The sequence below is a fragment of the Ranitomeya variabilis genome, chromosome 4, assembly GCF_051348905.1.
Source record: "Ranitomeya variabilis isolate aRanVar5 chromosome 4, aRanVar5.hap1, whole genome shotgun sequence".
Classification (NCBI taxonomy): Eukaryota; Metazoa; Chordata; class Amphibia; order Anura; family Dendrobatidae; genus Ranitomeya; species Ranitomeya variabilis.
This window is the reverse complement of record NC_135235.1, coordinates 102,813,748-102,827,709: the sequence shown is the minus strand read 5'-3', so window position 1 is coordinate 102,827,709 and position 13,962 is coordinate 102,813,748. Positions and strand designations below refer to the sequence as shown.

The window sequence follows — 13,962 nt, the reverse complement described above, 5'->3', positions numbered from 1 at the left end:
TGCTATTAGGAGGTTGTAAAGGGTTAACAAAGCAGGCCTGCTCTCCATATACATAAGGTCACATGGTTAGACCACATGACCAGGAAACAGAGGTTAATTAAGTGCACCCTGGCATCACAAACTGTATTTTCCTGTCCCTCCCATAGCTAAGTGCTAACATCCGCAAATAGTGCGTGATGTATGGCATCGTAGTGCATGCATTACATATATTTCATGCCTTGGGATTCGATCCGGCGGTCCTGTTCTCTTCTGTCTGCGGATCTCTCCGCTGAGCCACAGCAGGTTCTGTCACTATCTGGGTGCTGATTACCTTTGTCCATCCTTTTCAGACAGCAGGTGTTTTTCATTTATCTAGCCTGTCCTATCACACTGCAGGTGCTACTATTTAAAACTACCCCCTGCTGGGGAATCTTTAGTGGATTCTGCTTGGAGTTTCTTTCTTAGGCCTCTTTCACACTTCCGTCTTTCTTTTTCCGTCACAATGCGTCTTTTTGTGCAAAAATCGGATCCAACAAATGTTTCTGCTGGATCCGTTTTTTTCTCATAGACTTGTATTAGCGATGGATTGTGACGGATGGCCTTCCGTTTCATCCATCGTGCATTGGATCCGTCGTACAATCGCTGTCCATCGGGCGGAGACAACGCACAACGTCTTTTGTGCACGTCGGAAACTCCTGCACCGTCCGTCATTGGCTATAATGGAAGCCTATGGGCGCAGGATCCGTCGCTGTGTGTCAAAAGCAGGAATCCAGCGACGGATTCCGTCTTTTGAAACTGAGCATGCCTGGAAGAATTTCCAATCAGGGAAATTCTCTCTTGCTCTCTCTCTCTCTTTTTACTATTGATGCTGCCACATCACTATGTTTGACAAGTATGACCAACCTGTCAATCAGTTTTCCAAGCGATGCTACAGATCGCTTGGAAAACTCTACGGATCCATCAAAAAAACGGATCCAGTGCATCAGTTTTTTACAATCTGCACAGGATCCGTCTTTTCAACATTTTGACAGATTGTGACTGATTGTAAAAAACTTCTCTTAATGACTGGTGGAGGATGTATAAAAAAGTCTTGTGGCCACACACAATCATCTGTATGTGATCAGCCAACATATCCATAACATCCTTTTACAGACAATACATCAATATGACCAATCAACTATTTGTAGTGCATAGTGTTGCAGTATTCACACATAACCTTTTACATTTTGGCTTTTTTGGTCTACTTTTTTTTTATCAGACATGTATGAGGTTCTTTAGTGGACAAAAAAAGTGTAATCTTAATAAGTTCATTATCTCAAATTGCAGGAAACAATCATTCTCTAATCTGTCTTCACATCTCCAGCAGCCGAACCCCCAACAAGAAGGGTCAATCGAGGTAGTTTTAGAGCTGCATTGCTGCCTAGAGGACGACTAGCATCATGGATACATTCAATGATGATCAATTCTAGGATGTTTAAGGGTATGTGCACACGTTGCGGATTTCCTGCGGATCCACAGCGTTTTTTCCTTGCAGAAACGCTGCAGACCCACAAGTGATTTACAGTACAATGTAAATCAATGAGAAAAAAAATGCTGTGCTAATGGTGCGGAAAATTCAGTGCGGAAACGCTGCGGATTAAAAGAAGGAGCATGTCATTTCTTTTTTGCGGATCTGCAGCGTTTTTGTACGCATTCCATTATAGAAATCCGCAGGGGTAAAAAGCGCATTAAATCCGCACAAAATCTGCAGTAAATTCGCAGCAAATCCGCACAAAAAACGCGTCAAATCCGCACCGGCGTTTTCTGCCAAGAGATGCAGAATCCGCACAAAAGATTCCTAATCCTGAGGCAAATCCGCAACGTGCGCACATAGCCTTATAGTCATAGATGCAGTTTATGATAACTATCCCCACTGCAGCTCAAGCCATTTTAGTCTCAGGAATTGTTCTGTTAGTACTGGGTGTCATCATCATCATCATCATCAATAGCATCGTTAGTGGAGCCCTTTAGAATTAGCATAGCATATCATGACTGGCAGCGGAGAAAGCACGGCACCTTATTCTTGGCTTGTGGGCTGGAATGGATTCATTATCTTTCTTCCAGTAGAAAACTGGAGGAGGCATCCCAACAACTCGACTCTCCAATCTGACTGGGTGACCCTCTGGTACGCCAGAGTTCTGCAACTTCTCCAAAAATATGGGTGCCTTCTTCACTTCCTTTGCTACATGAGTAAAAATGTGCAAGAATATGAATAACTGGTAGAACGGGTAGACAAGCAGAATACATACAGTATTTTATAGAGAGGCCATTTATGTCTGTGAAATGTAAAAAAGTAAAATGTGACTCTGATGCTTACCCATCACAGTAAGCTCCAGGCTGAATGAGTTCTGTCCCGTCTTATTGGTAGCAATACAAGTGTACGTCCCGGCATCAGCTTGTAAGAGGGGATCAATAAGAAGTGAGTGGACTCCATTCTCTCTGACCAGCATTTTGTGGGTGATGTCTGGGTGAACAGGTATTCCATTGAGAAGCCACATGATGTCCGGTGTTGGCAGACCACTGACCTGTTTGTACATGTTGTAGGGACATAAAGGAATTAACCAAATCCTGACATCTGAGTTACCTTCTCCAAATTTCTCCTATGTTTCTGTAGCATTCCAGAGCTGGTTTTATTGATTGGAACACAAGCAATACACCTTACACAGCTCTCATCTGAACATATGTCGTTATTCTTCCCTCTAAGTCCCCTACCTGATTCATATTCAGTTTGGCCTAGTGTGTTTTTCAGTAAGTGGGTATGATATACCTTAGGCATTTCCTGTGATAATAAATATGGGTATGCTAAATGTCAACAAGCCCAATCCTTTATTCCCCACATACATCTGATGTTGGGAAAGGTGTCGTCTGTACAACCAGACAAAGTGCATCACTTATCTAATGAGAAGGGGTGCTGTCGGATGCTTCAGAATGCTATTACCCTGCAGATTAACCCTATATCTGAAGATTAATAGTATTTTTAACGACATGTTCCCTTTAATAAATTATGCGCTTCTGACTTTAGCACACCTCCTCATCAAGACCGGTGTGAAAAACGCTGGGATTGATTAATCGGGGCCATAGTGCTACTCTAGGAATTGCTGCGTATTCGTGCAGCATCAAAACCACAGCGAACAGATGTTACAGAATAGTGGATGGGATTTCTAGAAAACCCTTGTCCCCTATGCGACTATATGAACCTACGGATCACCCGTGGAGACCGACATGTGGCGCATCTTTCAGGCCCACAGCATGTCAATTTCTCTTGTGGAGACGCTAATCTCTGCAACAGAAATGTAATCAATGGAATGTATTAGAAGCAGTATATCCGCACAGTTTAGTGATCATATGCAGATTTACCTTCGTTCAATAGAACGCAGTGTTTTCGACACAGCAAACAACATGCTACGTCCAAAGCGCTGCTCAATCCGGATCGAGGGCACATAGCCATACTGTCTCTATCTGTTCTCTAATAGGAGGCAGATGCAGAATCAGACCACAAATAATATATACACATATTTAATCGTCTATTACCTTACAGTCCAGCCTGCACAAGCGCCCTTCATGTGCCACCATATCTCCAGGAGCTTGGAGAAAGTACGGCCGGAAAAACCTCTCCTGTACCGCTTCACTCTCCACCTCCGCCACGCGAGGTCTCACTCTGGAAAGTACAATTATTGTAGCACAATGAAAGTCAATGAAATGGTCTTTTCTCAATAAAAGATTATGGAAAGTGCAATTCTTATTACAGACCAATGAAAAGTCATGTTGGATCTATTATACTATTCATGGAATAATGAAGATGTCTGTTTTAGTAAACGGCAGATTTCAGTTTAGTTGATTGTAGGGGTTAATGCTAGGCATGTCTCTAAGGCCACGTTCACACATTCAGTATTTGGTCAGTATTTTACCTCAGTATTTATAAACCAAAACCAGGAGTGGAACAATCTGAGGAAAAGTATAATAGAAACACGTCACCACTTCTGTATTTATCACCCACTCCTGGTTTTGGCTTAGGCTGGTTTCACATTTGCGTTTAAAAACGCAGCGTTTTTAACGCAAACGCATTTGGTGCAAAAACGCATGTAAACGCATTTAAACGCTGCGTTTTTTAGACGCATGCGTTTTTGCATGTGGTAAAAAACCGCGGTGTTTTGACGCGTTTACAAGCGTTTTTTCCTGCGTTTGCGTTTTTGAAACGCATGATGAGAAGTGTGTGACAGCTGCCAATCATCAAAATCAACTAGAAAACCCACTATAAACAGAAATAGCTAGGGTTAGGGTTAGGGTTAGGGTTAGGATCCCTAGTAACCCTAGGGATCCTAACCCTAACCCTAGGGATCCTAACCCTAACCCTAACCCTAGGGATCCTAACCCTAACCCAAACCCTAACCCTAGGGATCCTAACCCTAACCCTAACCCTAGGGATCCTAACCCTAACCCTAACCCTAGGGATCCTAACCCTAACCCAAACCCTAACCCTAGGGATCCTAACCCTAACCCTAACCCTAGGGATCCTAACCCTAACCCTAACCCTAGGGATCCTAACCCTAACCCTAGGGATCCTAACCCTAACCCTAGGGATCCTAACCCTAACCCTAGGGATCCTAACCCTAACCCTAACCCTAGGGATCCTAACCCTAACCTTATCCCTAACCCTAGGGATCCTAACCCTAACCCTAACCCTAGGGATCCTAACCCTAACCCTAACCCTAGGGATCCTAACCCCAACCCTAACCCTAAGGGTTAGGATCCTAACCCTAACCCTAAGGGTTAGGGTTAGGATCCCTAGGGTTAGGGTTAGGATCCCTAGGGTTACTAGGGATCCTAACCTTAGGGTTAGGGTTAGGGTTAGGATCCCTAGGGTTAGGGTTAGGATCCCTAGGGTTACTGGGGATCCTAACCTTAGGGTTAGGGTTAGGATCCCTAGTAACCCTAGGGTTAGGGTTAGGGTTAGGGTTTTCTTGTTTTTTCTTGTGTTTTCTTGTGTTTTTCTATAGAAACGCATGCGTTTAAAAACGCATGCAAACGCATGTGCTTAAAAACGCATGCGTTTACATAGACAGCAATACATTTTTTTGCGGCAAAAAAACGCCGCTAGAAATTACTACAGGTTGCATTTCTGCAACAAAACGCAAGCATAAAAAAACGCATGCATTGCCAAAAACGCGTCAAAACGCATGCAAAAAAACGCATACGTTTTTTAGCGCTAAAACGCAGCGGCAAAAAACGCAAGTGTGAAACCAGCCTTAGAAACACTGAGGTAAAATAATGACCAAATACTGATCAAACTGTAAACGCTGGCTAATGGTGAGTATAACCCTCAATTAAAGAGATTACCTATGAGAGAGAACTGTAGGAATAGTGCGTGGACGCAGCGGTGCGGACTGCACAAGTAAATGTCCCGAACAGCTGATTCTTCCCTGTGAAAAAAGAGATGGCAAGACTGCATATTACTTGTACATGACAGGTTCTTCATATTATTCTTCATTAGTGTCCACTTGTGATGGAGACAGAGTAATATACTGTATGATTGTCATATGTCCAAACGTCATATTAACGTACACAACAACATATGAGGGATTTCAATTTCTACATAAAGTAAATCTGGAAAATTCACTATCTGGTATATTATGGATTTAGTTGTGAAATTTGTTAGACCAAATTTTCAATTATTAGAATTTTTCTGTTGATATATAAGGCTTGTCTTCGGGGTTTTCAGGAGTGCACCACCATGGTGCCTCATGGCTTCCTGCTTGCTGGGGTTCATGTACTACTGCTGGTCTGAACTGTGCACATTCCCATGCTGCAAGTATGGATCTGCCTTATTGTGGAGAGCAGCGATACTTGAGAGCAGTGCTTCCAAGCTGTATAGCAAGGAGCTTGTAAGTGCTGTGCTCCTTGCCTAGGAGACCAAACACCTCTGATAGGCTGCAGAAAGGCCCGCAAGCTAGGCAATGAGCAGTAAATTATAAAATTCAAATTCCCTCCATTCTCAAGAATAGAGAGGATTTTAAATAGGACGGAAAATGCAAAGTTGCTTGTTTTTACAAGCACATTGCAATTTTACCCATTTTAGAAGATGAGAAAACCCTGTTAACCCCTTGGCTGTATTGTTGCATCCAATGTCAGCTGCCTGCACATGGAATAAGTTCAGGAGCTGAGCCATCACAATATCCGTCAGACGCCGGCTGTATTGCACAGCTAGCGTCTGCATAGCTAAGCTCTGAATGCTGCTCTGAACTCCTGAAATGCTGCTGTTAATCTGAAAGTGAAAAGCAAAAGTGGGGTGCCCCCATGGCAGTCAGGCAGCGGTCTTGTGAAGCCCATACACAGGTTTGGTTTCATAAGAGACTGTGATGTTAGCTATATACTGTAATACTCTGGTAGAGCAGTATATAGACCAAGTAATAGGATGATTGTAGGCTCAAGTCCCTCAAGGGAACTAATAATAAAGAAAGTAAAAAAAGGCTTTTAAAAATGTAAAAAAAAATGAAAAATTCTAATAACCTCACTATCCCATAATTAAAAATAAAACACATATTCGGTATCACGACAGCCGTCCACATAGCCATATGAGGGCTTGTTTTTTGGGGGGACGAGTTGAGTTGCACTTTTGAATGATATCAGTAATTTTATCATGGGCTGCAGTGGAAGCGGGAAAAAAATCCAAGTGTTTTTTTTCTAGATTTACCATGTTTATTATATGGTAAAACCATAATACCAAGCACCCCATAATCACGTCACGGGCACGCCAATGGGTGCTTCAGTGGCTTTTTATTGCACTTTTAGACCGAGGTGCATTGCGTGAAAAACAGCAACTCAATTTCTATTTTTTTTTCTTTCACTGTTTGGGTAATAAATGTTATATTTTCATATATCAGACTTTTACGTATGTGGAAATGCCTACTGGGCCTCATGGGAGCACAATGATGGTAGCGACGGGACCTGCAGCATGCTTCTGGCTGCCATGGCAACCTATGTGCAGCCTACAGTCACGTGGTAGGGGGACAATGAGCGCTGGAACGTACATTCCACCGGCGCCACAACACTCACATGCCAGAGACTGACATATAATTGGTTAAACAGTCGTGATTGGAGCTATCTATGGTCATTGCTGTTAGTGGCAGGTTGTGTAAACCAGAGAAAAGTATATACCCCTAAAATATAACTTTATTCCTACTAGTTAACAGCCTTTGTATACTCTCATTAATATCTAAATATTAGTGGGTGTAAATCCAATACGCATTAACTCTTGAATTCGTATTCCTATAAACACAAAAAAAACATAACCAGGAAAAAGGTGCAATCTATCACATCCTAATACTCCCTAAAGGAGTCCCTACCTACCAGCGGAGGTTGGCACCCTAATATTAAACAGTATGGGGCACCCGCTCTTCGTCGGCTGTCTCTAATATCCCTAAATCACCCCTAATATTGCAGTACAGGTAGTATGTGTCTACAATAGACAATCACCGCATAAAGTGCAGTATGGGTAGTTTTATATCTAGAATAGATAATCAGATATTTTCTTTGCTCCCATCTAACAATCAGGGGGGCACCAAATTCTCATTAGGTAGAACAGCTAAGTCGATGTCAGGTATAGAAAAAATAGTAGTGGGGTAATCAAAACCACTTTCCTGAACAGATTCAAAAATACTAATCTCAAGTCATGACCATTTTCATATGATTCATAGCGAAAATCCCTCATCAGAATGTAATTCTGTGGATGACAAAGCATTGACGAACGCCACCATATCCCCTGATGAACTCCATTTTATCGCTATGGAGGGAAACGCATTCTGATGAAGGGTTACACTCAGTGGCGTAACTACAAAGTTATGGGCCCCGGTGCGAACTTCCAAATGGGGCCCCCCCTACCCCCCCCACCTTCCCCCGCCCCCACAACCCCCCCACCTTCCCCCGCCCCGCTTCCCCTAGATACGCCTCGGACTGTTGCAGGAATCTCCTGCACTGCAACATGGTGTTGGGTGCCAGCACAGCCCACACAGTGGTATATCCAGCACAGCCCGCACAGTGGTATATCCAGCACAGCCCGCACAGTGGTATATCCAGCACAGACCGCACAGTGGTATATCCAGCACAGACCGCACAGTGGTATATCCAGCACAGACCGCACAGTGGTATATCCAGCACAGACCGCACAGTGGTATATCCAGCACAGCCCGCACAGTGGTATATACAGCAGAGCCCGCACAGGGATATATAGAGCAGAGCCCGCACAGTGTTATATACAGCAGAGCCCGCACAGTGGTATATACAGCAGAGCCCGCACAGTGGTATATACAGCAGAGCCCGCACAGTGGTATATACAGCAGAGCCCGCACAGGGATATATACAGCAGAGCCCGCACAGGGATATATACAGCAGAGCCCGCACAGGGATATATACAGCAGAGTCCCCACAGGGGTATATACAGCAGAGCCCGCACAGGGATATATAGAGCACAGCCCACATCTCATCTCATCCCCCCCCCCCCGATAATGGCCCCACAGTCCGGTTAAAAAGGAAAAAAAAAAAAAAAAAACTCTCCTCACCTTTCCTTTTGCCCGCGCTGCTCCTGGCGGCTGAAGTCTGCCCAGGACACTGCAGGTGCGCGATGATATGACGTCATCGCGCACCCGCAGTGTACTGTCAGAGGCAGAGCGGGGAATGATGGGAGAGGAAGCGTCAGGTGACGCTCTCTCCTCCCATCATTGCATTGAACTATACCGGTGTCATAGACGCCGGTATAGTTAAATGCGGCGGCGGCGGCGGCACTGGGGGGGTTCCGGGGGAGGAACAGTGCAGCGGCCCACTACTGGCATCGGCTCTTCTGGCATTTGCCAGAAGTGCCCGATGGCCAGCCTGGCCCTGCTCAGACCTGCCGGCCCGGGGCCCCTGACCTGCGGGGCCCGGTCGCAATGGCGACCGCTGCGACCGCGGTAGTTACGCCCCTGGTTACACTGATATTTGTTCTTTTTAATTATGGGACATATAGAGTTCCCCCACTAGAGTTAATATGTAACAACAGCACCATCTAGTGGCCATGATTGAAATGTAACACTGAAGGGCATTCAGAAGGTATAGTAGAGATCAGCAACTTTTTCTTATTGCATTGCATGCCTATTTAAAAGAAAAAAATGAATACAAAATTAAGTACTTAGTGTGATTTATAATATGAAAGTCATGCAACACAAATCTTTGAGTCAGCTGCCAATTTGAACTGCAGTTATGATTAGCAGTTATGATTGCTACCTATGTTGTTACCATTTCCTACCTGAAACCAGTCAAGCTCTTTGATTTTTTATAGTACTGTTTTAAATGGAATTTGTCACTATGGACAACAATTGTCACCAATGATTTACACCATAAATGCAGTTACTTAGGGCTCATTCACAAGTTTGATTTTTCCACATACGAGTAAAATGGACAGATCAGACACAGATCAGACTGTGGTCTGAGAGTCATCTGTTTTTCTTGTACTTGGAGACATAAAAAAAAAAGTTTCTCCTCCTCCTTTCTGAGAGTTTGTGAAAATAAGAAAACACTCAAATGTCATCCAAGGATGGTCCGATTTTTTCCATGGACCCATTTACCTGCAGCGCTGATCTTGATCTGACTCTTGGATAAAAATCACACGTCTGCATGATTTTTCACGGGCTTCTTGTTCTTTGAAAAAATCACAGACATGGCCCCATAGACAATCACAGATATGAGTGCTATCTGAGAAAAACAAGGAGAGCGCTTGTATGTGAAAATTTGACTTGTGAATGAGCTCTAAGTAGGAAAGAAAAGTAGCGCTGAGTGCAAGGAAGAGTGTTCTTTCATTCATGGGCTCTGCATATCTTTCCAGCCAACCTCGGCCACACTTCCTCAGTGCACACATTATTATTTTCCTATTAAATGTTTTGAAGCATTATACAGATCCCAAAGATGTGAGAAACCACAGTTAATTGATGCTTTAAGCGGGGTCAGTGTGTGTGGAGGGAATCCATTTTTCACACAGGGCCCTGTAGGTTTGGATTTCTTTTTCCCTTAATAAACACCTTAATTTAAAAACTGCATTTTGTGTTTACTTGTGTTATCTTTGTCTAATAATTACATTTTGTTTTATGATCGGAAACATTTAAGTGTGACAAACATGCAAAAGAATAGGAAATCAGGAAGGAGGCAAACACTTTTTCACACAACTTTATATATTGCCAGCCTGACATAGTACCACGTAGCAATCCTACAGATAAAGGTTACCATCCTAATACACATTCCAAACTCTGTCCACCCCTTCTGCATGGCTAGCAAACAAAGGTTTATAGAAAGGGAGTGAAGAAGAAAACATTAGTCCCTTGTGTCCTGGGTGGTCAAACCTGGACCCTGCCAATACCGTTGGAATCACTTATTTTATGTTTGTTTTAATTTGCTCTCATTAACACAGTGAAATATTGCAGGTCTGGAACTACACAGAGTGCCATGTGAATTGGTACCTGTGGATTTGCAGCCATGATGGTATAGTTTCCATCATCATCGTTGGTGGCAGAGTCGATGTGTAATGAGCATGTCCCATCTGCTTCTCTCTTCTTCCTACAATGTTCATTCTTCTTTAAAATCTGTTTTCCGTCTTTAAACCAATAAACCTAAAAAAAAAAAAATTGTCAGCCAAAATCAACTTGAAAGTTGAAGTTAGTACAATGATGTAGAAAAATAGATTTTTTTTTAATTGTATGTTGACAAATTAAAAGGATTTGAGTTTTATTCTGTAGAAGTTCATAATAATTAGTGATGACCATCGGGATTACTTAATACAACCTTACTGGAAGCTCAGGGGTGCTCTATTATCCTAATTGTTATCAATCTTAAAATAGTAAAAATACCATATCTCTAGTAATATCAATATATAAGGTGCGAGCAATCATGGGATTACAACACGTGTCTGAATCAATGTGTGAAATAGTTTCTGAACCAGGTTCTATCATATTCCACAACTCTGTCTTAATAGGTTTTGGGCCCCTAACTAGACATCAGAGCTGTCCTCAAGTAAAGCGCTGTGGAATTAATGGCACTATATAAGTGAGTAAAATAAAATAATAATAAAGTAACACACTGTGGTCTGAATATGATTTGGTTTGGCTTCTGAACTGATTGTAGGCGCTGGTCTGGGGTTCAATTAATTTACTAATTTTAAGAGATGATCTGTGGTCCGAATTACAGCTGACCCTCTGGGCTGGAGTAGGAATTAGTTTTCGCTGTCTAGTCTGGGGTTTGGGTTATGTTTAGCGATCTGGTCAAGTTTCTGAATCTATTTAAAAGCCTGTTCTGTGGTCTAAATTAATTTTCACAGTCTTTTTTTGTGCTCTTATTGAAATGAAGGGATCTAATCTGATGTCTAAATGATCTGGTTTGGGTTCATTATTGATGGCAGGGGCTGATCTGGGGTCTGAATTGATTTTAGTTTCTGGTCTAGGGTTGCCACGCATCTATGGTGTCACAGTACGGCAGTGTTCACATGTTCAGTATTTGGTCAGTATCCTATATCATTATACAGTATGTAAGCCAAAAACAGGAGTGGGACAATCAGAGGAAAAGTATAATAGAAACACGTCACCACTTCTGTATTTATCACCCACTCCTGGTTTTGGCTTACAAATACTGAGGTGAAATACTGACCAAATACTGAACGTGTGAATGTGGCCTTAGACACAGGAATTGCTGGAACTACAGTGCCTTGTGAAAGTATTCGGCCCCCTGGAACTTTTCAACCTTTTCTCACATATCATGCTTCAAATATAAAGATACCAAATGTAAATTTTTGGTGAAGAATCAACAACAAGTGGAACACAATTGTGAAGTTGAATGAAATGTATTGGTTATTTTATATTTTTGTGGAAATTCAAAAACTGAAAAGTGAGGCGTGCAATATTATTCGGCCCCTTTAACTTAATACTTTGTTGCGCCACCTTTAGCTGCGATTACAGCTGCAAGTCGCTTGGGGTATGACTTATCAGTTTTGTACATCGAGAGACTGAGATTCTTCCCCATTCTTCCTTGGCAAACAGCTCGAGCTCAGTGAGGTTTGATGGAGATTGTTTGTGAATAGCAGTTTTCAGCTCTTTCCACAGACTTGGCCATTCTAACACCTGGATACATTTATTTGTGAACTTTTCCATTGTAGATTTTGCTTTATCTTCGTGCCAGTCTCAGGTCTTTTGCAGACTCCAACAGGTTTTCTTCAAGAATGGTCCTGTATTTGGCTCCATCCATCTTCCCATCAATTTTAACCATCTTCCCTGTCCCTGCCGAAAAAGAGCAGGCCCAAACCATGATGCTGCCACCACCATGTTTGACAGTCGGTGTGTTCAGGGTGATGAGCTGTGTTGCCTTTACGCCAAACATATCGTTTGGCATTGTTGCCAAAAAGTTCGATTTTGGTTTCATCTGAGCAGAGCACCTTCTTCCACACGTTTGGTGTGTCTCCCAGGTGGCTTGTTGCAAACTTTAAACCACACTTTTTATGGATATCTTGGAGAAATGGCTTTCTTCTTGCCACTCTTCCATAAAGGCGAGATTTGTTCAGCGTACGACTGATTGTTGTCCTATGGACAGACTGTCCCACCTCAGCTGTAGATCTCTGCAGTTCATCCAGAGTGATCATGGGCCTCTTGGCTGCATCTCTGATCAGTCTTCTCCTTGTCTGAGATGAAAGTTTAGAGGGATGGCCAGGTCTTGGTATATTTGCAGTGGTATGACACTCCTTCCATTTCAATATGATCGCTTGCACAGTGCTCCTTGGGATGTTTAAAGTTTTGGAAATCATTTTGTATCCAAATCCGGCTTTAAACTTCTCCACAACAGTATCACGGACCTGCCTATTGTGTTCATTGGTCTTCATGATGCTCTCTGTGCTTCAAACAGAACCCTGAGACTATCACAGAGCAGGTGCATTTATACGGAGACTTGATTACACACAGGTGGATTATATTTATCATCATTAGGCATTTAGGACAACACTGGATCATTCAGAGATCCACAATGAACTTCTGGAGTGAGTTTGCTGCTCTGAAAGTAAAGGGGCCGAATAATATTGCACGCCCTACTTTTCAGTTTTTGAATTTCCACAACATTTTTTAATAGTCAATAAATTTCGTTCAACTTCACAATTATGTTCCACTTGTTGTTGATTCTTCACCAAAAATGTATATTTGGTATCTTTATGTTTGAAGCATGATATGTGGGAAAAGGTTGAAAAGTTCAAGGGGGCCAAATACTTTTGCAAGGCACTGTATATGTGCTATCCAACACTTGGTCATTGGATGTGTCCTGATGATCCAACACTGGAAAAAGATGGAGGAAACATGTCTATGCAGGATGCCTGTAACTAAGGAGCTTCAGACATGTATTTTAAGAGAGTACTATTTTATGTGCCTGTCAATTTAACATTTATTATTCACAATAATTGATGTGGGGTGTGATTATCATAGACCTGAATGAGAACATCAGTAAGGGAAATTGTATTTGATTATTTTATCTGAAACATTAGGTAATTACTGTACCAGGGTATCCTAATCAAGGAGCACAGGGTGTCATATCATCAATAAAAAGTACAAACTTTTACTGATAAGTAGTGAAAAACTATAGAGACACATAAGGACAGCCTGTGGATGTATTAAATCCCCGCAGCCCCTTTCCTATTTTGCTTCAATATTTTCTGTATCATTTTCTGTGGATTATTTTTAAGATATGAATTGGATCATCTGTGACAGTAGTGTGTGCATCTGTATGTAGATATGTATGAATATACTACCATTGATATGTGGAAACTTAACATGTAGGTAGAATACTGATTGAGACAATCATAGCATGTTTGAAGGGTCACTATACTTTCAAGTAAATGTTCAGGATTATCTGTGTTGTGTGTAGATGAAGTATAACACTATGTGTAGCCATTATGTG

General features: G+C 42.3%; 1 protein-coding gene across 4 annotated transcripts in view; it reads right to left on the bottom strand.

The window, feature by feature from the left end:
• MYPN (myopalladin) overlaps nucleotides 1-13,962 on the bottom strand; it is a 285,718-nt gene that overhangs the window by 16,163 nt on the left and 255,593 nt on the right. For all 4 annotated transcript variants that reach the window (XM_077258986.1, XM_077258987.1, XM_077258989.1 and 1 more), the window contains 5 exons: nucleotides 10,500-10,649; nucleotides 5,356-5,438; nucleotides 3,550-3,676; nucleotides 2,336-2,543; nucleotides 2,035-2,200 (listed from right to left, as the gene is read on the bottom strand). In XM_077258986.1, coding sequence (XP_077115101.1) covers nucleotides 2,035-2,200; nucleotides 2,336-2,543; nucleotides 3,550-3,676; nucleotides 5,356-5,438; nucleotides 10,500-10,649 — 734 coding nt within the window. The remainder of the gene's footprint in view (nucleotides 1-2,034; nucleotides 2,201-2,335; nucleotides 2,544-3,549; nucleotides 3,677-5,355; nucleotides 5,439-10,499; nucleotides 10,650-13,962) is intronic.